Below are 22,711 nucleotides of genomic sequence, written 5' to 3'. Positions count from 1 at the left end.
AACCCAGGTCTCCCCGAGGGCAAAACCGAAGCCAGTCACCCGGTTTGCCCAGGACCGGAGAGGTTCCCAGGATGCAGGATGCTCCGTGCTAAAACCAGGGGAGTTCCAAGCAAAGGGTGGGAGGAGACTTGGTGGCCTTAGTACCAGAGAGACGCTCATGTTGGGGTGGCTGCAAGAACGCACTGCCGTGGAACCAGTTCTGACACACAAGTCTACAGGACAGGTCCAAATGGTTCCCCTGGCTTTATAAGACGGTGCGTCCGTGTGGGAGTAGAAAGCCTCAACTTTCTCCCACAGAGCGACTGGTGGTTTCAAACTGCTGATCTTGTGGTAAGCAACAGCCCTAGGTGTAACTCATATGCCACCTGGGCTCTGTGATGAGGTGATACTTTCCGGTGACACAGAGAGGAGATTTCCTGTTTGACTTTTTAATTCTGATTATTACCACCCTGCCCCGGCATTCTGCTTAGAGCAGGGATCCTCAAACTTTTTAAACAAGGGGCCAGTTCACTGTCTCTCAGACTGCTGGAGCGCCGAACTATAGTTAAAAAAACCCCAAAACAACAACAGCAAATTCCTATACACACTGGACGAGTCGGCTGCTAGGCAAAAACAGCCAGTGGGCTGGATAAATGTCCTAGGTGGGCTGCCTATGGCCCACGAGCCGTAGTTTGAGGGCCCCCTGGGCCTGAGACAGCATACACTGTTAAGCTGAGGGGCCACAGATCCTCTGGCCGACAAACCAAGCAGCTAAGCTGGGAGGCAGAGCTCACTGGGATTCCTACCATAAATGCAGCCCCATTGATTGGCCCAATTTCAGTGGCTCGAGCAAACGGGGAATTAGGGCATTTATGGTTTCATCCTTGCATCTACGTATCGCTGCATGATGCTCCCAGGTAAGCATTGGACGGTTAACAGTTCAAACCCTACAGCTGGCCTGAGGGAGAAACACAAGACTATCGGATCTCATGAAGATACATAGCCTCAGGCATGCTGTGTAGGGTTGCTATGAGTCTGAGTTCACTCGATGGCAGTGGGTTTGATTTGTTGTTGTTTTGGGATGGTGTGCACAGCAGTATTGGTGATTCAGCGGTACAATTCTCCCACCCTTGAGACCCACGTTTGTGCCATTGCACCCCACATGAGGCAAAGCCACCACCTACCTATCTGTCACCAGAAGGCTTAGGTTTTGCTGGCATGCTGAACAAATTTCAGTGGAGCTTCCAGATTATAGTGGACTAGGAAGAAAGGCCAGGTGAGCTACTTCTCAAAATTAACTCGTGGTATTTCGATGGATCACACTGCTTCTATCTGAAACCAATCGTGGTGATGGCTTGTGAGTGGGCAGTGCTTACTGTTGTACCCATGTCACTAAGAGCTGGGCCTCTTTCTGCCAGCAGCTAACCACGTGGTACATGCAAGGACAGTTTGACCTGAGCCGGGGTCTGCTGGAAGACTTCTCCTTATGGCTCGTGCACTTTCTAAGGACCGTCCTCATTTCTCTGTGGCCCCTACCTGATCTCTAGAAATGGACACCGGCCAGCACAAAGTGATTTGTGATTCTCCAAAGGCTGCACTCCCTCCTGGATACGTCTGTTTTCAAAGAATTCGTTTTGGCCAGAATCCGACTTTCTGAAGGACACAGACACTGCTTTTAAAATAGTTTTAAAGGAAGGAAGTCAGCCCAGGGGGCCAACCCCCAACTTATATGCCACCCCTAGTTACAGACCGCCCTGACAGAGCTTCTGATGTTGAACATCCAAGGAGCATTTAAAAACAAAAAGGAGCACGACTTGGCAGCACATGAAAATACTATTGCTGTTATTACTGTGTTATCAGGCAGAGAATGTTTCAGGATATTCGTAGGGGGTTCTTTATTTTTTTTATGCACCGAAAGGCGTATTCTCTACTGTACACAAAGACAAGCCATTGAGTAACGCTAGATACAACCTGGCCCTAACAAATACAAGTCTGTAAGTACCGACATAGTTACTTATGTAAGTTCTGATTACAGACAAATTCCACAAGGGAACTTATTCTTGATACAGGTGCTGTGTGTAGGTGTGGTGTCGAGAAACAAGGTGAATCCCACATAGACTCTCCGGGCGTTTATGTGTTTCGTTCCTTGTTTGTGCCGACCACAGTGAATACCCTGCTCACAGCTTTCCGCCTGGTCCAGACTCCTTGGCCGGGGTGTCAGGTCAGGAGAAGTTTGGCCTAGAGGGAGGATGGGCAGGACACGTGATCGCTCGCTGGTGGAGGGAGACATTACTCCCCAAAGGAGAGCACTTGTACCAAGAAGGAATGCTATCAGGGAGCACTGGTGATCGCAGCATGCGTCAGTTGTCCGGGGGCATGTTTTGAGATGATTTCTCAGACTTATTCATTAGAGCCGCACAAGGGACTTGGGAGTCACTCCATTGCCGGGGCGCTCATTGCATATGAATGCCAAAACGCGTCTCATCGTGTTTAGTTCATGTTTTGTTCCCATTCCTCTGTGACTGTGCTGCAAATGAAAATCCTCTCTCAGGATACAGCCTTCCTCCTGGGATTGGTGCCCATTGGTCTTGCAGTAAGCATAATACCTATTATATAAACTCTCCAGTGATTGGCTCAATGGACGGTAATATGTGTTAGTCCGGGTTGACTAGAGCAAAACATCCAGAGATACTCATATGTGGGCAAGAGAGAACTTTATATCAAAGAGCAATTGTACCTGAAGAAAGTATCCCAACCCAGATCAAGTCCATAAGTGATATTACCCCATATGTTGATATTAGTCCATACATTTCTTTAGATTCACGCAGCCATGCAGTGACACCAAATGCAGGAAGATTACAGGCCCGTGGGTAGAAAGTCTTATGGATCCAGTGGCGGTGTAAGCATCTTAGTGCTGATATGGGTCTCCATGTGGCTCCTCGAGCTCCAGGGCTCTGGTTCCATCAGGGGTCTCCATGTGGCTTGTCAACAGCGATGTCTAGCAGAGAGAGTGCATGTATCTAGCCTCCAGTGAGCTATGCATCTCCTTCTCGCCTCCAAATAAGGTCATCAAGCTGAGACCTAATTGACAGGCTAGACTCCACCCCCTCACAAGTTGACAGATTATGTAACTGCCACAGACGTGAAGTCAGGGGGAGGGCTGGAGAAGAGAAGAAAGACTAAGTAAGGGGGGATGAGGGGATGATGATGATGATGATGATGGAGTATCAGCAGTACAGGATGGGATTAGAGGGGAGAGCAAGGAAGGAGAGAGAAACAGACATATTGACATATAGAAAACTGAGACTCAGAGAGACATGGATGGAGAGACAAAGAGAGAGAGACAAATGATTGCAGAGACAAGGGCAAAGAGAGAGAAGGACAGGATGACCAACTACGCAGTGAGGCCCGATCGACATTTTTTATAAGATGCCCAGAGGCATTTTTTATAAGATGCCCAGATCCTATGGAGGATCATTTTGCTACATTGCATGTGTGTAGACTATTGTCTGAAATGTGAGATTTAAGAGTCAGCCTAAGTAAGAGAAAAGACTCTAGAGCAGCAGTTCTCAACCTTCCTATGCCGGGACCCTTTCATACAGTTCCTCACGTTGTGGTGACCCTGTAGGTGGGTGTATATAGGCATATAGGCAGACTTGCCTGGAGACGGATAGAGGAGTGGTGTCTTGGTTCCTAAGACCATTGGAAAAACGGGCTTAGGTGACCCCTATGAAAAGGTTGTTCAGCCCCCAAAGGGGTCACGACCCACAGGTTGAGAACTACTGCTCTAGAGACAGAGCTACCTCCCCCAAATGGAATGTTTTCCCCAAAGCTATGCATTTCATTCTTTTTATAAAACAACCATATCACTTTCAAAGAACTCTCCATTACACTTAATACAGTTGTCAAATCTGCAATTCCTTTCTTGGAAACATTTTTCAGACTCATCTGTTTGCATGGCTGACAGCCCCTCCCTTTTTGTGTTTGTTTTTTTTCACCTCTTCTGTGTCCTCAAATCGCTGTCCTTTTGTGTCCTTCTTCATTCATGCAAACAAAAAGAAGTTGCTTGGAGTTAGGTGAGTACGGTATGTGGGGCAAGAGAGGCATGCTGTTTTTGCCAAAAACTGGTGCACTGAGATGGCTGTGTTAACAGGAGCATTTTCATTGTAGCAAAACCAGTTCCCCGTCTGCCACAAATAAGGCCTTTTTTGTCATGCACTGTTACGCAATCTTCCCAGTACCTCTAAATAGAAAGCTTGATTAACAGTCTGACCTGGTGGAACGAACTCCAAATGCACTATGAGTTGGCATTTTTGTCCGTTGAGGAGGTTGACGCATGTCCAGAAGGAGGTTTGTCATCAGTCAACATTTCTCCTTTTTGAAATGCGAAAACCACTCCTACACTTGTGTTTTTCCCATTGCACTGCCCTGGAAAGCTGTGTTCAACATCCCAACAGTTTCTGTGGCATTTTTGCTGAGCAAAAAACAAAATTTCTTTTTTTAAAAACAAAATCATTTTATTGGAGGCTTGTACAGCTCTTACCACCATCCATCCATCCATCCATCCATTGTGTCAAGCCCATTTGTACATATCTTGCCATCATCATTTTCAAAACATTTTTTTTTACTTGAGCCCTTGGTATCAGCTGAAACAAAATTTCACAGATGTACACTGGTCCCTTCAATTGACTATCACAAAACACAAGGTTTAAGTGAAACTGCTTTTACGAAAAAATTCATTGTGACCAGAGAGAACCAGCCCAGGCAATCCCACTGGGTGCACTAACTGAGAGTAAGTTACTCAATGCTTGCCTAGTGGGAAAAATGTGGAGCTTTTTAATATAAGGACATATATGTACCCTGTTTCCCCGAAAATAAGACAGTGTCTTATATTAATTTTTGCTCCCAAAGATGCGCTAGGTCTTATTTTCCATGAAGAAGAATATTGCACGCATTTATTGTTTTATTAAAAGAGACCTCACACTTCTTGTCTGCTCCGGCTGTGCTGCAGCCAAAAGTAAGCTGCGCTGATATGGTCCAGAGTCCAGGGTTACAGTAGCTTCGGGGAGCCTTATTTTTGTGAGGTCTTATTTTCAGGGGAATGCCTTATATTTCAGCGAGAGGCAAAACTACGTAGGTCTTATTTACTTTCGGGGAAACAGGGTATCTATATACATACATACACACATGTATACAGATATGCATGCATGCCTATCATACACACACACTCTCTATTTCATAGAGCATGGGGTGAAGGCAAGGTGATTCAGTGTTGGAAAGCTCATCTTCCATGCAGGAGACCTAGTCATTACACCCCAAAGGCAGCCACTGACAGCCACTGGAGCACCACTGTGACCCTGAGCAACTTTTCAGTAGAGCTTGCAGTTGAAGACAGACCAGGAAGAAAGAGGCCTGCTATGGAAAATTAACCTGTGAAGCCCTTGTGGCCCAAAGGATTTATTTGTGAACGATTCCAAGGAGGAGCAGGAACAGGCGGAGTGGAAGTTTACTGCACGTGGGGTCACCGCCAGTCAGGGACCAACTCGATGTGTGTGGAGTGAAGTGAAGCTTTTCGGATATGGAAGAGGCTGTGTGTGAGCACCTCTCTGGAGCCTCTGCCTTTGCCCCTTATTGCTAATTTGAGGATCAGGGGAAAGATATTAAGTAGACGGGGAGGGAGCAGGCCAGCTTCTAGTTCCAGCATTACCACGAACTAGCTGTAAGATTTCTCTGGTAGATAGCTGGTCGATTTCTCTGAGCCGACTTGCAGATTATAAACTAAACAGGGTTTATGTCTTGGACCAGACGACACCAAACCCATTCTAACCTGCACGTTTTATGTAAGGGGGCTTCAGAAAGTTCATGGAAAAATTCCATGATCGTTTCATTCCATTCCCCCCCCCCTCAAATTTTTAAAACCCATCCATGCTTTGGCTGTCATTTTACCTCCAGGAAGAGGTCTAGTTGACTTAAGATTCTTGGCTGCCTTGGGGGTTGATCATACAGGTCATTCCTAGAAGTGATAAAGAACAATGTGTGTGCTGAGTTGTCGCAGGAGAAAAAGGGAAAGTAAATGGAGCCTGACCCCCTCTTGCCAGGCTTACGATCATGCGTGTGAACTGCTGTTTCGTTTCCTACTGTTCTCCTGGGGGAGAAGCAGGGTGTGGAAAAGGGGTCACATCCCAGGGCTGGATGGAAGCAGAAGACTCATGATGGCCTGTGGAGCATGACTTAATTCAGGGCAGGCAATTTTTTCTTCTTCCAAAAGGAGTTCTGGCCTCATCATTCAGTTACCACTAACCTCCCTGGACCTTAGTAAATGGCAGTGGAGGTCGAGCCTGGCTCAGATGACCCTCTGTCTCATGTCCTGACTTCTTTATTGCCCTCCTGCTGCTGCTGCTGACTGATGCTCACTGGCAGTACAGTGACCGCTTACTCTTTTCCAAAAAGGTGTTTGAACTCTTAATTCCCCAAGTGCTGCTGTCTCAGCAGAGGACTGATGAATGCCGTTGATGACAAACTCAGGCCTCTGAGGACATACGGGGGTTTGGATACTCTCAGCCGAGAGCTTCGTGGGTGATTTTTGGCCCTGAATGATCCTTTTTGTATTGGATCCCCTCCTGACCTGCCAGGAGGTAGAGTACAAGGGGACAGGCTGAGATGGTAGTTAGGTGCCATCGAGTCAACTCCGAGCAGCCCTGCATGTACCAGAAGGAACACCACCCCGCCCTGCACCGTCCTCACAATCATCGCTGTGTTGCAGCTCCTTGTTGCAGCCACAGCCAGTCCATCTCCTCGAGGCCCTTCTCGTTTTCATTGACCATGTACCAAGAATGATGGAGGGGATTCTCCAGTGATTGGTCCCACCTGGTCCCATGTCCAAAGTACACATGAAGAAGTTCCACTCTGCTAATTTCTAAGGAACATTCTGGCTGAACTTGTAAGTAAATGTATCTGTTCTTCTGGCAGTCCATGGTAATTTCAGTGTGCTTCACCCAGTACCATAATTCGAATGCATCAATTCTTCTTCAGTCTTCCTTATGGTCCCATGCATCTGATGTGATTGCAAGTGCCTTGGCTTGGGTCAGGTGCACTGAGTCCCCAAAGTGACAGCTTTGCCTTTGAAAATTTGAGAGGTCTCTTGCAGTAGCCGGCCCCAGGCCACGTGTCGTTTGATTCCTTGACTGCTGCTTCCATGGGTGTAGATTGTGCATCCAAACAAAAGGACATCCTTGACAACTGCCCCATGCTTTTCCTTCTATCTCGATGTTGCTCTCGGACCTAGTTCTGAGGGGTTTTGCTTTCTTTGCTTTGAGGTGTAATACATAATGAAGGCTATAGTCTTTGCTCCCGCTCAGCAAGCGCTTCAAGTTCTCTTTGGTTTCAACAAGCAAGTTCGTGTAGCGTGCAAGTAATATCATGCACATATAATGCATGATTAGAGACACCGGCTTTGGAGTGAACAGGCCAACGCTGGATGTGAATATCTTATTTCTTCCCTAATAGTGTGACCTTGGGTGAGTGACATCACCCCATCTCAGTTTAATCATCTATAGAATGGAAGTAATTTTGATGGTGGTGTAGTGGGTTATGCAGCAGGCTGCCAAACACACGGTTAGCAGTTTGAAACCGCAAACCGCTCCTCGGGAGAAAGATGAGGCTTTCTACTCCAGAGAAGAGTTATAGACTCGGAAACCCACAGGGGCAGTTCTACTCTGTGAGTTGGAGGCGACTTGATGCAGCCAGTGTGGATTTGGGTTCCTATGTCCTGAAGATTCAAGTGAAAGTGAGGATGGATGGGGGAGGTTCGATTCATTGTCACAACTACTGATGACTGGCCTCACAGACATGCGACCACAGTGCTCAGGGGCCCACAGCTCCTGGGAAACCCTGCCATCACCATCTTCAATAACTTGAGGACAATAACAAGAAAACCCATATGCTCTTTAGTTGATTTTAACATAGGACACCCTGGGTGTATGGGACTAAGATGATTGATGGCTATTTTTTCAGAAGGAGATCCCCCTCAATCTTTTTCTCCTGACAGTTGGGTGCACTTGACTGAGGTCCAACTCTTAGTAATTGAGGACCTTTAACCCAGTGCCACCCAGGGTCCCATGTTTGAATAAAGACCAACTGTGTAGCTGGTTCTGCTTTTGGTGGACTGTGTTCAACCTCCTTTCACTCATAGGCCTGTACCCGCTTTCCTCCCTGTGCCCAAATTCCTTAGTGAAAATAAAAAGGATCATTTTTAGGGAAAAGAGCCATGGTTTGGGTCAACAGCATAACGAACATAAAGATATCAACATCCTCTGTTGGCTATACTTGTTGCTATACCAGTCACCATTGTGGTAGATAATATAATCGTTTGTCAATTTGAGGATTAAGAGTGTAGGGGTGGAGTCTAGCTTGTCAATCAGATCATAGCCAATGAGGCCTCTGTGTGGGCATGGCCTTCTCCTGAGAATTCTAGGAAATCCACACTTTCCTGGAATGTTAAGAGCAAGCTGGTTTCCTCCTTGGGGATGGGAGACTCTGCTCACGCCCTGGGAGACATAGCAGCTGACAAGACAGATGGACCCATCCTGATGCAGAGACCCCTGCCAGCGCTGAGATATTTCCAATGCCACTGGATCCAAGGACTTTCTATCCACCGGCCTGTGATCTTCTACATTTGGCTTCATTGCATGTGTTTTGTGAGTCTGAAGAGGACTTTATAGATTGCTATTGGACATATGGGCTAATATTGGACTTATGGACTTGATCTGGACTGGGCTGGGATGTTTTCTGAATGTTCAAATGCTCTTGTATATAAATCTCTTTCTTACAAACATATGTGTGCGTCCATGGATTTGTTTCTCTAGTCTCCCCAGACTAACTCAGCCATCAAGTGGATTTTTACTCGCGGTGACCCTGGGTGTGGCAGAGAAGGACTGCCCTCCACAGGATTTTTCATAGCTCACATTTGGGGAAGCGGGTTGCCAGGCCTTTCTGCTGCGGTGCCGTTGTAGAAGCAAGTCTCCTAACCGTAGCAGCTAAGTGCTAAATCGTCTTGCAGCCCGGGGACTCCACCTACATATTGAGAAATTCCTTATTTGAGAACATGTCAGCTTGTAAAATCTAGAGAAAATGAGACCAGGTAAAAATCGGTGCTGTAAATAGCGGTGGTTAAAGCCGTTCGGATGGAAGGTCTTGAAATGAACTTGGCCTTTCCCAGACTCTCCTAGCCAATGTTGGGTGATTTTCCTTCATCTTGTCTTACAAGCAATCATGCCTTGAACTATTTCTAGAGGAGCCTGCATGGCACAGTGGTTTCGAGTTGGGCGGCTAACGGCACAGCTGAAGTTCAAAATCAGCAGCCGCTCCGAGGGAGAAAGACAAGGCTTTTTACTCCATAAACAGCCACAATCTCAGAAACCCATGGGGGCAGTTCTGCCCCGTCCCATGGGCTTGTTGCGCATCAGAATCCACTCAGTAGCAGTGAGTTGCTTTTTGAGTTTGAGCTACTATTCCCAGCACTGCCTATTGCTGACCCGTCAGAGGTATTTCTTAGAAAATATGAGGGACTGCATTATTTTTATTCCACTTTCCTGTATTTGGAAGTCCCCTTGAACAAGGTTTTTGCTTGAAGTTGACAGGCTGTAGAGTTTTGAAAGATGCCTGTTATTACCCAAGAACCTGTAGGGAGAGGCCCCCAGCAGGCCAGAGCCCCACCTAATGATTCAACCTGTGGGCTCCAGTTAGCAGTTGCAGCCCCAGGTAGCCTAGGCAGAGCTCTGTGACCTGTAAGTCCTTTGACAACTTGCAATCTCAGTGGCTTTGACTTAGAAGTATTAGCGTACATCAGGATTATTTGTGAAGGTATTCAGTGATAAGAGAGCTCTTTGGGAAATAACACAAGGCAGTTTCCCCCAGAGGACTTGAGAAGCACCGACATCTCCTCCTTTCCTGATGACGCTGGTCCATTGGATCGGCCCTGACCTGCAGAGGGGCACATCGAGACATCTCAAGGGACACATTGAGACATCTCGGGTCATGAGCTTGGGAGCCGTGCTATAGATTTGAGCTAGAAGGTCAAGCTATTTCCACCTCCTTGGAAATTTAAGAGGGGGGGCACATTACTTGATTTGTATCTTCTCAAAAAGGGCCCCCCTTCTACCCAGGTTCTCTCCAGGTCAGAGGGGCTGACCCAGCTGAGAAGCAGAGTTGGAGGATGAGATCTTGGAAGAATTGCCGCCGCCTTTTCTTCCTCTCCTGACAGCACTCCAGGGAAGTGGTAGCAGCAGGTGTACCGACCATGGAGAGCGAGAAGTCATGTGTGGGTGGTGATGGTAATCGGGAAGGTGTCATTGAGAACCTGGCCTTTTCACTAAGCCTGCTGCTGATACAGTGGGATTTGCGACGATGTGGAAGACGGATGTGCGCATTTTAATATCACAGAGAACCGCCTTGCTTATGCCACTGAAATCATGTGCTGGTCTTTTGGACTGCTGATTGACTGCTCACCCTGAGATTTCACAGTGACTCTCAGAGAGCACGGGTTCCATAGGGCCTACTATCCTTCTAACCTGACAAAGACCCAAGGCAGGTGGCCTCTCGAGGGAGGTTACCCGACTTCCATGCTTCAGGTCCTGCCGGTGACCCTAAAGCCTTCCGTGTCTCACCTTTTGGTCCCCGGACTCATGGTTTTTCCTTTCTTTCTCAGGTGCTCACATCATGCCGAGCTTTCCTGGTCTCCGCACGAATCCCCACCAAGGTAAGCGTCTAGGAGGCTCTGCCTTCCAAGACACACACATTATCCTCCCTTCTCCCCAGGGAGCATCGAAAGGTGACAGCGGCTGATTTTTTTCACTCTTTTGCTTTCTCTTGGTGTAAAGGCAACCCAAGCGGAGCACTGGAAGCATTGCTTCCTCCCTGTCTCGGTGCCTAGTAGATCCCAGTCAGTTTTATCTCCCAAGGAGAGAGCTTCAATTTTATGTTTTTCAAGTGTCACTCTGATTGTCCCTAGGTCCACTCACAGCACATTTTTCTAAGGCTTTGACACCCAGGGGCATACTGCCCAAACTCTAAAAAGACTGTTACATAGCATCAGTGTAACTGCCGACAGCCATTGTTCTGGTGTTACTTATATTAAAAAAACAAACAAACATGGGGCTCCTTCTCCTTTGAAAGAGTTATTTAACATATTTCATACCTCGACACAAATGCCCAAGCCCACTGCCAGTCCTTAATGCTGACTCATGTTGATCCTTTAGGCCCCACAAGATGTGGAAGACTCTAACTCTTTACAGAAGCAGACTGCTGCACCTTTCTCCTGCAGGGTGGCTGGCGGGCTAGAACCACTGACCTGATTAGTGGCTGAATACTGCAACTGTGGCATAGTGTGCAGTATTATTTAGTCTAAATGTGAACGTGGGTAATTCACGAATGAGGCATACGTAATTGCCTCTCTTTTGTCCTGGTTAACTGTGGTGACCAAAAAGGTCGGTCGTGGTTTTCTAGAAAGATGGTGATGGCTAGTATTTTTGGAGCATTGTTTTAATAAAGAGCCTGTAAAGGAATCCTGTGGGTGATCCTGTCCCCGTTTTACAGTTGAGAAAACTGAGACACATAAAAGACTCAGTGAGATGTATGATTCTCTTCAAGAGAGTCTGGCTGCAAAACCCTCTTCCTTAGCTACTTTGTTAGGATTGTAATTCAGTGCAGAGAGTTAAAGCTTGGGCTGATAACACTAAGGTTGGTGGTTCAAATCTAGCAGTCATACTGTAGGAGAAAGGCGAGGCTCTTTGCTCTTATAAACCCTCATGAGCAGTTCTGCTCTGTCCTGTGAGTTGGAATTAACTTGATGGCAGTCGGGATATGCTAAATATCTCTTAAGAACATTCTCTCATTTAATTATCACAGTAACCTTACATATGAACTATTAGAAAAACCAGGGTGTAGGGTAGCAATGATGAAACATACAACTTTCCTCTAGTTCCTAAATGCTTCCTCCCCACCCACTTTCATGAGCCCAATTCTACCTTACAAATCTGGCTAGTTCAGAGGATGTACACTGGTACAGATTGGAACTGGAAACACACGGAATCCAGGGCGGATAATCTCTTCAGGACCAATGCTGACAGTGGTAATACTGGGAGGGTGGAGGGAAGGGGGGGTGAGAAGAGGGAGCCAATTACAAGGATCTACATATAACCTCCCACTTGGGGGATGGACAACAGAAAAGTGGGTGAAGGGAGACATCGGTGCAAGATATGACAAAATAATAATTTATAAATTATCAAGGATCCTTGAGGGAGGGAGAAGCCGGGAGAGTGAAGAAAAATGAGCTGATGCCAGGGGTTTAAGTGGAGAGCAGTGTTTTGAGAATGATGAGGGCAATGAATGTACACATGTGCTTTACACAATTGATGTATGTATGGACTACAATAAGAGTTGTATGAGCCCCTAATAAAATGATTGGGAAAAAAAAGAATCAGCTCAAAGATGAAAAGTAAACTTATCTAAGGACTCACAGTAATGATGGGGAGAAAGAGGAATCTGTTCACCACCTTCTACTCTACTCTGCTTTCTCTTGTGCTGACCGCCTCCTGTGCCCAAAGACCCAGGAAAAAGGGGTCCCTCTGGAGGAGGCTTCCAGCCTTTGTGTTCCCTGGCAGATATGTTGCAGTGTTAGCTATTCATGTCCTTAGTCCTTCCTGGCTTCTGAAAAGTCACCAGTTTTATGCATGCCTACTCGGTGCCAGGGTGTGCTGTCTTACGGTTTTATTCATGCCTACTCAGTGCCAGGGTGTGCTGTCTTACGGTTTTATGTATGCCTACTCGGTGCCAGGGTGTGCTGTCTTACGGTTTTATGCATGCCTACTCGGTGCCAGGGTGTGCTGTCTTACGGTTTTATGCATGCCTACTCGGTGCCAGGGTGTGCTGTCTTACGGTTTTATGCATGCCTACTCGGTGCCAGGGTGTGCTGTCTTATGGTTTTATGCATGCCTACTCTGTGCCAGGATGTGCTGTCTTACGGTTTTCAGGGATTGCCATCTACTGACTTGCGCTAGTGTCACTAAACTTTGGGAAGGCGGTGACCCAGAGTTTACTAGATACAGACCCAGGGTCCCGACTGCCATTTCTTTTCTGACTATACACCTGCTAAAAGTTATCAAGTTTCCCCAAGGAATAAGACATTTGGTACCCACCCCCTTTCATAAGAAAAAGCAAATCTGTATGCTTGCCATGTGTTCTACATAGAATCAATTACTATGTCAATTAAGCCAGACTGAAATACCCACATATTAGAAGACCTGAAGGCAGGATTTGAGGAAGCAGATTAAGCATTATCCCACTGGTGAAAAGTTAATTGTATGAGGGAATTTTATGCTTCTGTGCTTAGTCAAACAACCCACCGAATCGAAGACTCTTGAATAATATAAATCCCTTGACTGCATGTATTCGGACACAGAGGAAGGCCGATGGCCTGTTGGCATCTCCAGTCTCCCTCTGCTGGCTGGTCCTGGCTGCCCCTCCACGCTCATGCTGGCCATGTCAGGCCTGGCTAGGGCAGCTCGGACCTTGGTTCTGATTTCTGATCTGATCAGCACCACAAGTATTGTGGATTTACTCCCACAGCAAGCTCCTCACAAGCCCTCAAAGCTAAGCCGGTTACTGCTTAGTTGACATGTGTTTCAATGTACATCTGGCTCCCTATCCATGACTTTGAGCATAGAAGTAGATCGCCAGGCCTTTCTTCCTATGGGTTTTCCCCGTAGAGGACGTAAATGTTCATGTGCCAGGGTCAGCCTCAAGCAGCATAACATCTAAGACATTAATTTTCTAGGGACACGAGTAGATTCAGAACAACAGGTGCCAAGAGGTTCCTTCCCTTTTGGAGGGGATGATTCATTACACACCTGTCCACCCCCACCCCCTTCTTGTCTTCTTAGTCATATAAGATACACCTTATATACAGTCAAGTTCACAAAACCATTCTGTTGTCGTTAGAACAACTCAGCAAAACAAAGTTCTGGTTATTGTTGGACAGCATTGTTTCATACATCAAGCAGGCCAAATAAAAAAATAAACAATAATTTCATGGAGAAAAGCAAGCAAAGGAAACCTATTGTCCTTGGTCTTTTTAGCCACCTCATACAAAACAAGTACGTAGAGTGCAGCCAAGTAAACACACACACACACACACACACACACACACACACACACACTCCTGGAATGTTAAGAGCAAGCTGGTTTTTGTTGTTGTTATTTCTGCTCTTTTTGAAAACACAAGTTTCACCCCACCTTTGAGACTAGCGAGCACAGTTAGATAAGACCCACATGTAACGTCAGAAGTAATAGGACAGAGCTTGCTTGGAAGGCTGGTTTGGTCATCCTGGGCCATTAAAAACAGCAGACCCTAACAGTGTGCACAGGAAGATAAAATGTAAGTTAAACAAACTAATAGCACCAAACAAGTAGTCATTTAAGTGTTCTTTTAAGCAGGGGGAAACAAGGCCCAACGAAGTGTAGGTTGATTTTTCTTCCCCTGGTGCAGTTTCCCTTTGGTTGGGTTGGGTGGTAGAGAGGCCTGTGGTCGGTAGGTGGCACTGCCCAAATGCCACATCTACTTCTGAGAGGGGAAGTGGCGGGTGAATAGCTCATAATACCATAGTTGTTTTTTAATTTTAATGCACCTTGTTTGCTATCTAGTCATCGTATCATCACTGGTTGTTTACCAGTAGTTGACCCTGCCTCAATTCCATACTCATGATCACACTTTTAAAAGGCGCCCTGGGTAAGGTTGCTTAGAGAAGAGGTATACTCTAGCCCAGGTGGCGATGAAGCATGGTAGTAGGGCAGGAGGAAAGTCAAGGGAGATGGAGGAAAGAGCTAGGAGTCAAAGGGCATTCATGGAGGTCTAGACAAAGACATGTACATGCAAATATATATAGGAGGATGGGGAAATAGATCTATGTGTCTATATTTATAGGTCAAGTATTAAGGTGGCGGGAAGGACCTTGGGCCTCTACTCAAACACTCCCTCAATGCATGAATACCTTCTTTTATTAAATTGGAACTCTATGATGCTCACTCTCCCGACACAACGGCTGGAGCCAAAGTGGGTGAACAAGTAAATGTGGTGAAGAAAGCTGATGGTGCCCAGCTATCAAAAGAGATAGTGACTGGGGTCTTAAAGGCTTGAAGATAAACAAGCGGCCATCTAGCTCAGAAGCAACAAAGCCCACATGGAAGAAGCACACTGGCCAGTGCGATCACGAGGTGCCAAGGGACCAGGTATAAGGCATCATGCAAAAAAAAACCAACGATATAAGTGTGTGTATGTATGTGTATATATGTGTATATGTATATGTATATATATACCATATTAATTGAAGGGGGAAGTGCAGAGTGGAGACCCAAGGCCCAAGTGTCGGCCAATGGAGATCCCCTCATAGAGGCGTTTAGGAGAGGAGATGGGTTAATTAGGGTGCGAGGTAATACTGATGAAGAACACAGCTTTCCCCCAGATCCTGGATGCTTCCTCCCCCCAACTACCATGATCCGAATTCTACCTTGCAGGCCTGGATAGGACAGAGGCTGTACACTGGTACATATGAGGGCTGGAGGTACAGGGAATCCAGGGTGGATGATACCTTCAGGACCAAGGGTGTGAGGGACGATGCTGGGAGAGTGGAGGGTGAGTGGGTTGGAAAGGGAGAACTGATTACAAGGATCCACATGTGACGTCTTCCCTGGGAGAGGGACAGCAGAGAAGGGGGGAAGGGAGACTCCGGATAGGGCAAGATATGACAAAATAACGAGGTATAAATTACCAAAGGCACATGAGGGAGGGGGGAAAGGGGAGGGAGGGGAAAAAAAAGAGGACCTGATGCAAGGGGCTTAAGTGGAGAGCAAATGCCTTGAGAATGATTGGGGCAGGGAATGTATGGATGTGCTTTATACAATTGATGTATGTATATGTATGGATGGTGATAAGAGTTGTATGAGTCCCTAATAAAGTGTAAAAAAAGAAAAGAGGAGAAAAAAATGATTAGGGCAAAGACTGTACAGATGTGCTTTATACAATTGATGTATGTATATGTATGAACTGTGATAAGAATTGTATGAGCCCCTAATAAATTGTTAAAATTTTTTTAAAAAAAGGCGCCCTGGTGGTGTAGTGGGTTACAGGTCGGGCTGTTAACCACGTGGTCAACGGTTCAAACCCACCCGCTGCTTCATGGGAGAAAGCTGAGGCTGGCTGCTCCAGGAAAGAGTTACTGGGGCAGTTCTACTCTGTCTTACAGGGTTGCTCTGAGTTGGAATCAACTTGAAAGCAGTGAGTTTAGTTTTTGTCACTTTCTTCTTTTATTATCTTCTTCCCCCTTATCTTCCTCCCGGTGTCTGCCTTTTTCCTCCACCTCATGGTCAGCCTCATATTCTCTGTTGTTCCCATTAGTGTGGGCATCTCCTCCATTCTCTGCCTCCTTCCACACCCTCCTGCTCATCCTCTGAGCCCTCACACTGGTGAGCAGATGCAGCGGGTTACAGAGGAAGCGTGAGCCCACCACAGACAGCGTGGAGCAACAAGCCTAGCCCGGCAGCCATACCAAAACAGTGTTTTTACAGCAGCCAGTGGGGGCAAACGGGAAATGTTTATTGCCATCCTTAACTCCAGAACAAATGCCCAGATCACCAGGAACCTTAGCTATCTCCCCAGAAAGCCCCTACTGTGGCTATCAGATCAAGGAAGGTTCCAGGACAATCTGGGCCCAAGACTTGCCAGACATCAGCCTGGCAGATAAGGGGCTTGCCTGGATCAAAGATTACCAATACAAAGGAGCATGATGCCTTTGGGGAACGGGAGTGGCCTGAGGGTGGCGGGTGCTGTGGTGTGGAGTAGCCCATTGGACATACAGAGAGGACCTCCTCCTTGCGGCTGGTGACTTAATGGGAGTTGGAGCAGGAGAATTGGGAAGCACATTTAGATTTAAGGTACTCTGTTGCCTTTGGGGCAGGGGTGAGTGAGTGCCTGGGGAACAACTAGAGGTAGTCAGGGTGGATCCTTATATCTCCTGTATCACTGATCTAGGTGGTTCTGCCTTTGAAATGTCTCCCAGGTCTTCTTGAAGCTTGCTTTTGCCTCAACCTCTTACCTACTCTTCCTGCTCCCCCCTCCTCCCTTCTGATCTCCCTTCTGATCTCTGAGGTGGGGATGAGGTGAAGGGGACTGAAGCATTTCCCTGCTCCCTGAAATGTTGGACCCTCCCAGGCGCTCTTTGGAAGAAAGAGGAAGCCGTTTGCTTCTGTAAGGCGTTTCTGTCTTGGAAGCTTACGAAGCAGTTCTGCGCTGTCCTAGGGGGGTCACTGTGAGTCAATCAACTCCATTGAGCAAGGAAAGGGTCAACATGTTAGGGTACACAGAGCAGAAGCCCTTGATGAGATAAGGATGATTGGAACCCCGCCCCTGGTGTGCCATGGAGACTCCTCTCCCACTCTTAATAATAATAACAATAACCAGAGCTCAGATCACAGACTCAGCCCTTATTGATTGATAGGACCCACGGTGATCACTGGCTTGCTCCCAGATTTGTTTATAGCATCAACTAGAATCAATGAGCTGTAATGTACTGAGTGGGCACAGCCCCACCCCTCTCATTTTTGTCTCCTCCTTGTTCTTTAATGCTCTCTGGCCTCCTGTTTTTTCTCTGATCCGGAGATTCCTCTCCACCCCCTTCGCTTGACACACTGTTTTAGGGCCTGGCAGAAATGTGCAAGGCTTTGGTGGTAACCGAAGGCATGTGCCCAACACTCGATCTCATGTCAAAAGCAAACCAACAAAAACAACAACAGCCCATTGCCATGGAGTTGACTCTGATTCGTGGCATCAGAGATGAACTGTAGAGCTTTCACGGGCAGATTTTTCAAGCTTTCTTCTAAGATGCCTCTGATGGACTTGAACTTTCAACCCGGCTAGCCGACAAGCAAATTAACAGATGGTACCACCCAGGGCCTCCATGTATAGTTGTTGTTAGGTGCCTTCAGTTGACTTTACTCATAGCCTTGTACGACGGAATGAAACACTGCTCAGTCCCACGCCATCCGCTTAACTGTTCTGGTTGAGACCTTTGTTCTAGCCACGTGTCAATCCATCTTGTTGGGGCTCCTTCTCTTTCTTGCTCCCCCCCCCCCTTTACCAACTGAGCATGACGTCCTTCTCCTGGGACTGCTCTCCTGATAACGTGTCCAAAATACACCAGATGAAGGCTCCTCGATCATCTTTGCATCCAAGGAGCATTCTGGCTGCACTTTTTCCAAGAGAGATCTGTTTGTTCTACAGCTAGTGGGTCCCTGCCAGTATAGACAAATGCTAGAAGTCGGGGGGTGGGGGTGGGGTGGGGGACAACTAGTGGTTCCTACTTATCCAGAAACCCCACAGAAGACAGTCCACACACCATGCTTCCCAAAGGTCACAGCCTTAAAGACCCCGTGGAGTGACTTTCTGCACATGAGATCGACACGAGTTGGAATCGACTGGACCACAACTAACCACAGCAACAACATCACTACCTTTAGCTCTTGGGGATGAGTGGACGCAGCTCATTCCCTGTAAAATTTCCAGTGCTGGCGTTTAACAGGCCTTCCATAAATGACCGTCTTTTTTGAGCAAGTGAATTATGAAAGACTGAAGCCTCTTCCAACCTCCAGTCTTCAATCCCCTTATCTTCCAGATACCTAGCTTGAGGGTCTTCTGCTATCCCGTATATCGTGGTATAACATACTATCATGGGACAGAACCAAGACCCTTGTGCATTTGGTTCTAACTGGCTTCTTGTTCTATTACATTTCTAGGTTTAATATGGCAGAGTAAAAGAAACTGGTCCAACTCAGTCACCCCCTTGTCTCCATATTCCATGTCCAGTGACTATTAGCTATTGTTGGGTGAAAGGGAGTAAAACTGGGGGGCCTCAGTGGCCACCATCCAGGAAAAATACGCAAAGAGTAAGAGATGTTTGAATTCCAAGAAATGCTGATGACAGGAGAAGAGAAGAAGCACTTATTAAAATAGGAAGGAAGTACCGTGTCCTTTATCAACATACAAATAGGGGGGTTGCTGCTTCGCTTCTCTGTGTTTCATGTAAGCACAGCTTTAACTTCTTCAGAATTCTACTTGTCTAGAATCTAGGCTCTTAAAGCAGGATGCCAGCGGGACACCATTGATAAAACTCATATCCTGGTGAAGTAGCCACATGGAAGCTGAAAACTGTATACCCTAGCTTGTTGTGTATTCTTTCCAAAAATCAGGACTTTTTAAAAACACTGCGGGATGCGGGAAACATTGTTAAAAATCGGGACGTCTGGTCACCTTACTCTAGATGCAAACAATTTACTATGCTTTTTTCAATGGAGAGGAGGAGAAGAAATGATAAATACCTTCAGTGAGTGCTCTGATTGTAGCACAAGGAGACACAAGGGTTAGGAAATAGGGGAAGCCAACAGGAATTTTCCCCTGGGGAAAAAGACAGAGCTTTCTACTCCCATAAACAGTCTCAGAACCTCACGGGAGCAGTTCCCCCTATAAGGTTGCTCTGAGTCCGCATCTACTCGATAGGCGTGAATTGATTTTTGTATTGGTGTGTGTGTGTGATATTAAAAAAATGAAAAGTGTATTTATATGGTTCACTTAATATATTCATTTCTCCAAGAATAAATACTAGAGTCAAAGTGGGAAAAACTTTCAGTTGGCTTTGTCTCTAGGCATTGGAAAAGTGGGGTATGCCACTTCCTGCTGGTCTCTTAGTAAATCGAGTACTACTTTTTCTGCAAAGATATTGTTGCGATCATGTCCCCTTGAATGAGTGGAGATAGTAAACAAGCCTAACTTCAGAAAACGACCAAGACCTTCTTTGATCTTTGGCTGTTAGTAATTGTAGCATTATTATTTTTTAATTAACTGGGATTTGATGTTTTAAAAATCCTCATTACAGACCTTTCTTTCCCCCCTCGATTGCAGCTCGAGTTAACCTTCAGCTACTTGGAGATTCATGGCGTCACCTGCAGCAAGCCAGCTCAGGTGAGTGTGGGAAACAGGAATCTGTTGATGGCCATAAAGTTAGAACCCTTCTCAAATTACTGGGCCAGTGAAAGGACTCCTGTTTTGGTTTCCCTATTTAAAGCTTCTTCAAGACAGAATAGAAAAACAAGATTAGAGAAAATTGAAGCTTCAGGGAATGAATGGTACCTCTGTGGCTGAGGGTAAGGGATTTGTTTAGATAAAGAACTGCACATTCTCTCTAACTAGGCATGAAAAGAAACTAATTAGCCCTTTCCATGGCTGGCAACTTAAAAGTGGTAGTACTATTGTTCAGAGATTTTGTATAACAAGCCTATTGTTAAAATCTAACAGCTTATTCTACAGTATTATAGTAGGTCTTCCTGAGAATATTTGGGATAAGTGATTTTTTTGGTTTTAAAAATATGTTTCTAATAGTTTATTTGAGATGGCATATAGTAGGCAAAAGTTTGTAATTTGATTTGGCTTGGCGTCCATACACCTCCACAAAGCCATTACCACCGGCATGATGGCGAAGACCTTTATCCCCTTTCAAATCTCCCCGTGAACGCCCCTGCCTCCTCCTCTCCATCTGCACACAACCGCATATCTCCTTTCTGTCCCTGTACACCATCTTGCAGTTTCTAGAAGTTTATGCAGTTGGAGCCTTACACTCTCCACTCATTATGGCCCGGCTTCTTTTGGCCAGTGCCCCTATTTTGAGATTGATTCCGTTTGTTGCATGTATTTAGTAATTCATTCCTTTTTTGCTGAGTAATTCTTTACTGTGTGTCTCTATCACACTTTAGCTGTTTACTAGTTGGTGGACATTTGGTTGTTTTGCGTTTCAGCCAATTAAAAATCAGCCAGCTGTGTGATCATTTGTATACAAGCGTTTGATTGGATAAGTGCTTTCATGACCCACAGGGATATGCTGAGCAATGGAAGACTTGATCATATGGTAGATGTATTTTATCTTTTGAGAAACTGCCAAATTGTTTTCCAAAGTGGCCGAACCAGTTTCCATTGTCACCGGCTGTGGAGTGATGCCATTGTCAACATCATTGTCAGCACTCATCTCTTTTTTAATAGATGGTTAGTGTTTTCTCATGGTGGTTTGAATTTGTTATTTTCTCAGCGCCTAAAGATGGTAGGCATCTTTTCATTTGTTTATTTGTCATTCATACGTCATCTTTGATGAAGTGTCAGTTCAAATCCTTTGCCCTATTTGTATTGACTTTTTTATTTCCTACTGAATTTTGAGATTTCTTCATAGAGTCTGGAGTTAAGTCCTCCACCAGACAGGTGATTTACAAATAGTTTCTCCCCATCCATGGTTTATGGTTGTTTTTTCTTAACAGTGTCTTTTGAGGATGAGTTCTTAACTTTGATGAAGTCTAATTTAATCACCATGTCCTTTTATGTAATTTGCTTTGGGTATCAAATTGAATAAATCTTTGTTTAACAAAAGGTGACAATATTCTTTCTGTGTGTCTTCTAGAAGTCTGATAGCTTTAGGTTATACATTAAGCCCATAATCCATTTTGAGGTAATTTTGTGTGTACAGTATGAGATGTAGATCAAAGTTCTTTCTTCCTTTTTTTTTTTTGACTTATGTGTACTTAGTTATTCCTGTGCCATTTGCTCCTCAAATGATCTGCTGAAGTCTGTTGTTTGGAAAGAAGTGTCTTGACCAGGGGTCCTCAAACTACGGCCTGCGGGCCACATGCGGCCCGCCTAGGACATTTATCCGGCCCGCGGGGTGGGTGTTTTTGCTGCTGCTCCCTGCCCTGCTTAGCAGCCGACTCGCCCAGTTTGCATAGGAATGTGTTCATAGTTTGTTTGTTTTTTAAAAAACTATATGGTGGCCCTCAAACAGTCTGAGGGACAGTAAACTGGCCTCCTGTTTAAAAAGTTTGAGGACCCCTGGTCTTGAACCTTCCAAGGAATGGCTGTTCACCTTTTTTGAACATCAGTGAACCACCACTATGGTTCTAGTATGGATCTAGAGTTGGACTTTGAATCCTGTTTCCTTAACCCATTTGCTATATCTTTATTTGTCCAGCACTGTTTTCATTACCTCTGTGTGGTACGTTAAACCAGAGCATGTAAGTCCTCCAACTTTGTTCTTCTTTCCAACGTTGTTTTGGTGATTCTAGGTGCTATGCAATGCTGCCTGAATATTTGATTCAGCTTCTTGATTTCTAAAAACAAAGCCTAACCAGATTTTGATTGGGAACATGTTTAATCTGTGGATCATTTTGAGGACTGCTGACAAGAATTCCCTTGAGCTGCCTATTTCTCCATGTACTTAGGTCTGAGAACCTTTAGTGTTTTGTATAATATATATATATCTATATTATATATATTATATATTCAAATTATATTATATTCAATATATTATATTCAATATTATATTATATTCAATTTATTATATTCAATATTATATTATATATATTCAAATATATATATTCAATATATATTCAAATATATATATTGAATATATATATATTCAAATTTTGTGTAAGCATTTTATATTTATGGATTCGGTTATAAACATTTGAAATTCTTATTTCTAGTTGTTTCTTGCAGATCCCTATAGGTCTCCCTGTGAGATTTTGAGGGCAAAGAGAAATGGATGCTAATCTGGCATACATGTTGTTTGCTGTGTTATGGAGAATAAAATTCATT

General features: G+C 45.4%; 1 protein-coding gene across 1 annotated transcript in view; it reads left to right on the top strand.

Annotated features, from left to right (window-relative positions):
- The window catches only part of CARMIL1 (capping protein regulator and myosin 1 linker 1), a 396,892-nt gene that overhangs the window by 157,079 nt on the left and 217,102 nt on the right, over positions 1-22,711 (top strand). The window contains exons 3-4 of the mRNA XM_075533230.1: positions 10,685-10,735; positions 19,982-20,041. Of these exons, the coding sequence (XP_075389345.1) occupies positions 10,685-10,735; positions 19,982-20,041 (111 nt within the window). The remainder of the gene's footprint in view (positions 1-10,684; positions 10,736-19,981; positions 20,042-22,711) is intronic.

This window comes from Tenrec ecaudatus, chromosome 1 (assembly GCF_050624435.1).
Source record: "Tenrec ecaudatus isolate mTenEca1 chromosome 1, mTenEca1.hap1, whole genome shotgun sequence".
Taxonomy (NCBI): Eukaryota; Metazoa; Chordata; class Mammalia; order Afrosoricida; family Tenrecidae; genus Tenrec; species Tenrec ecaudatus.
The sequence above is the reverse complement of the archived record's forward strand: the minus strand, read 5'-3'. Positions and strand labels throughout refer to the sequence as shown.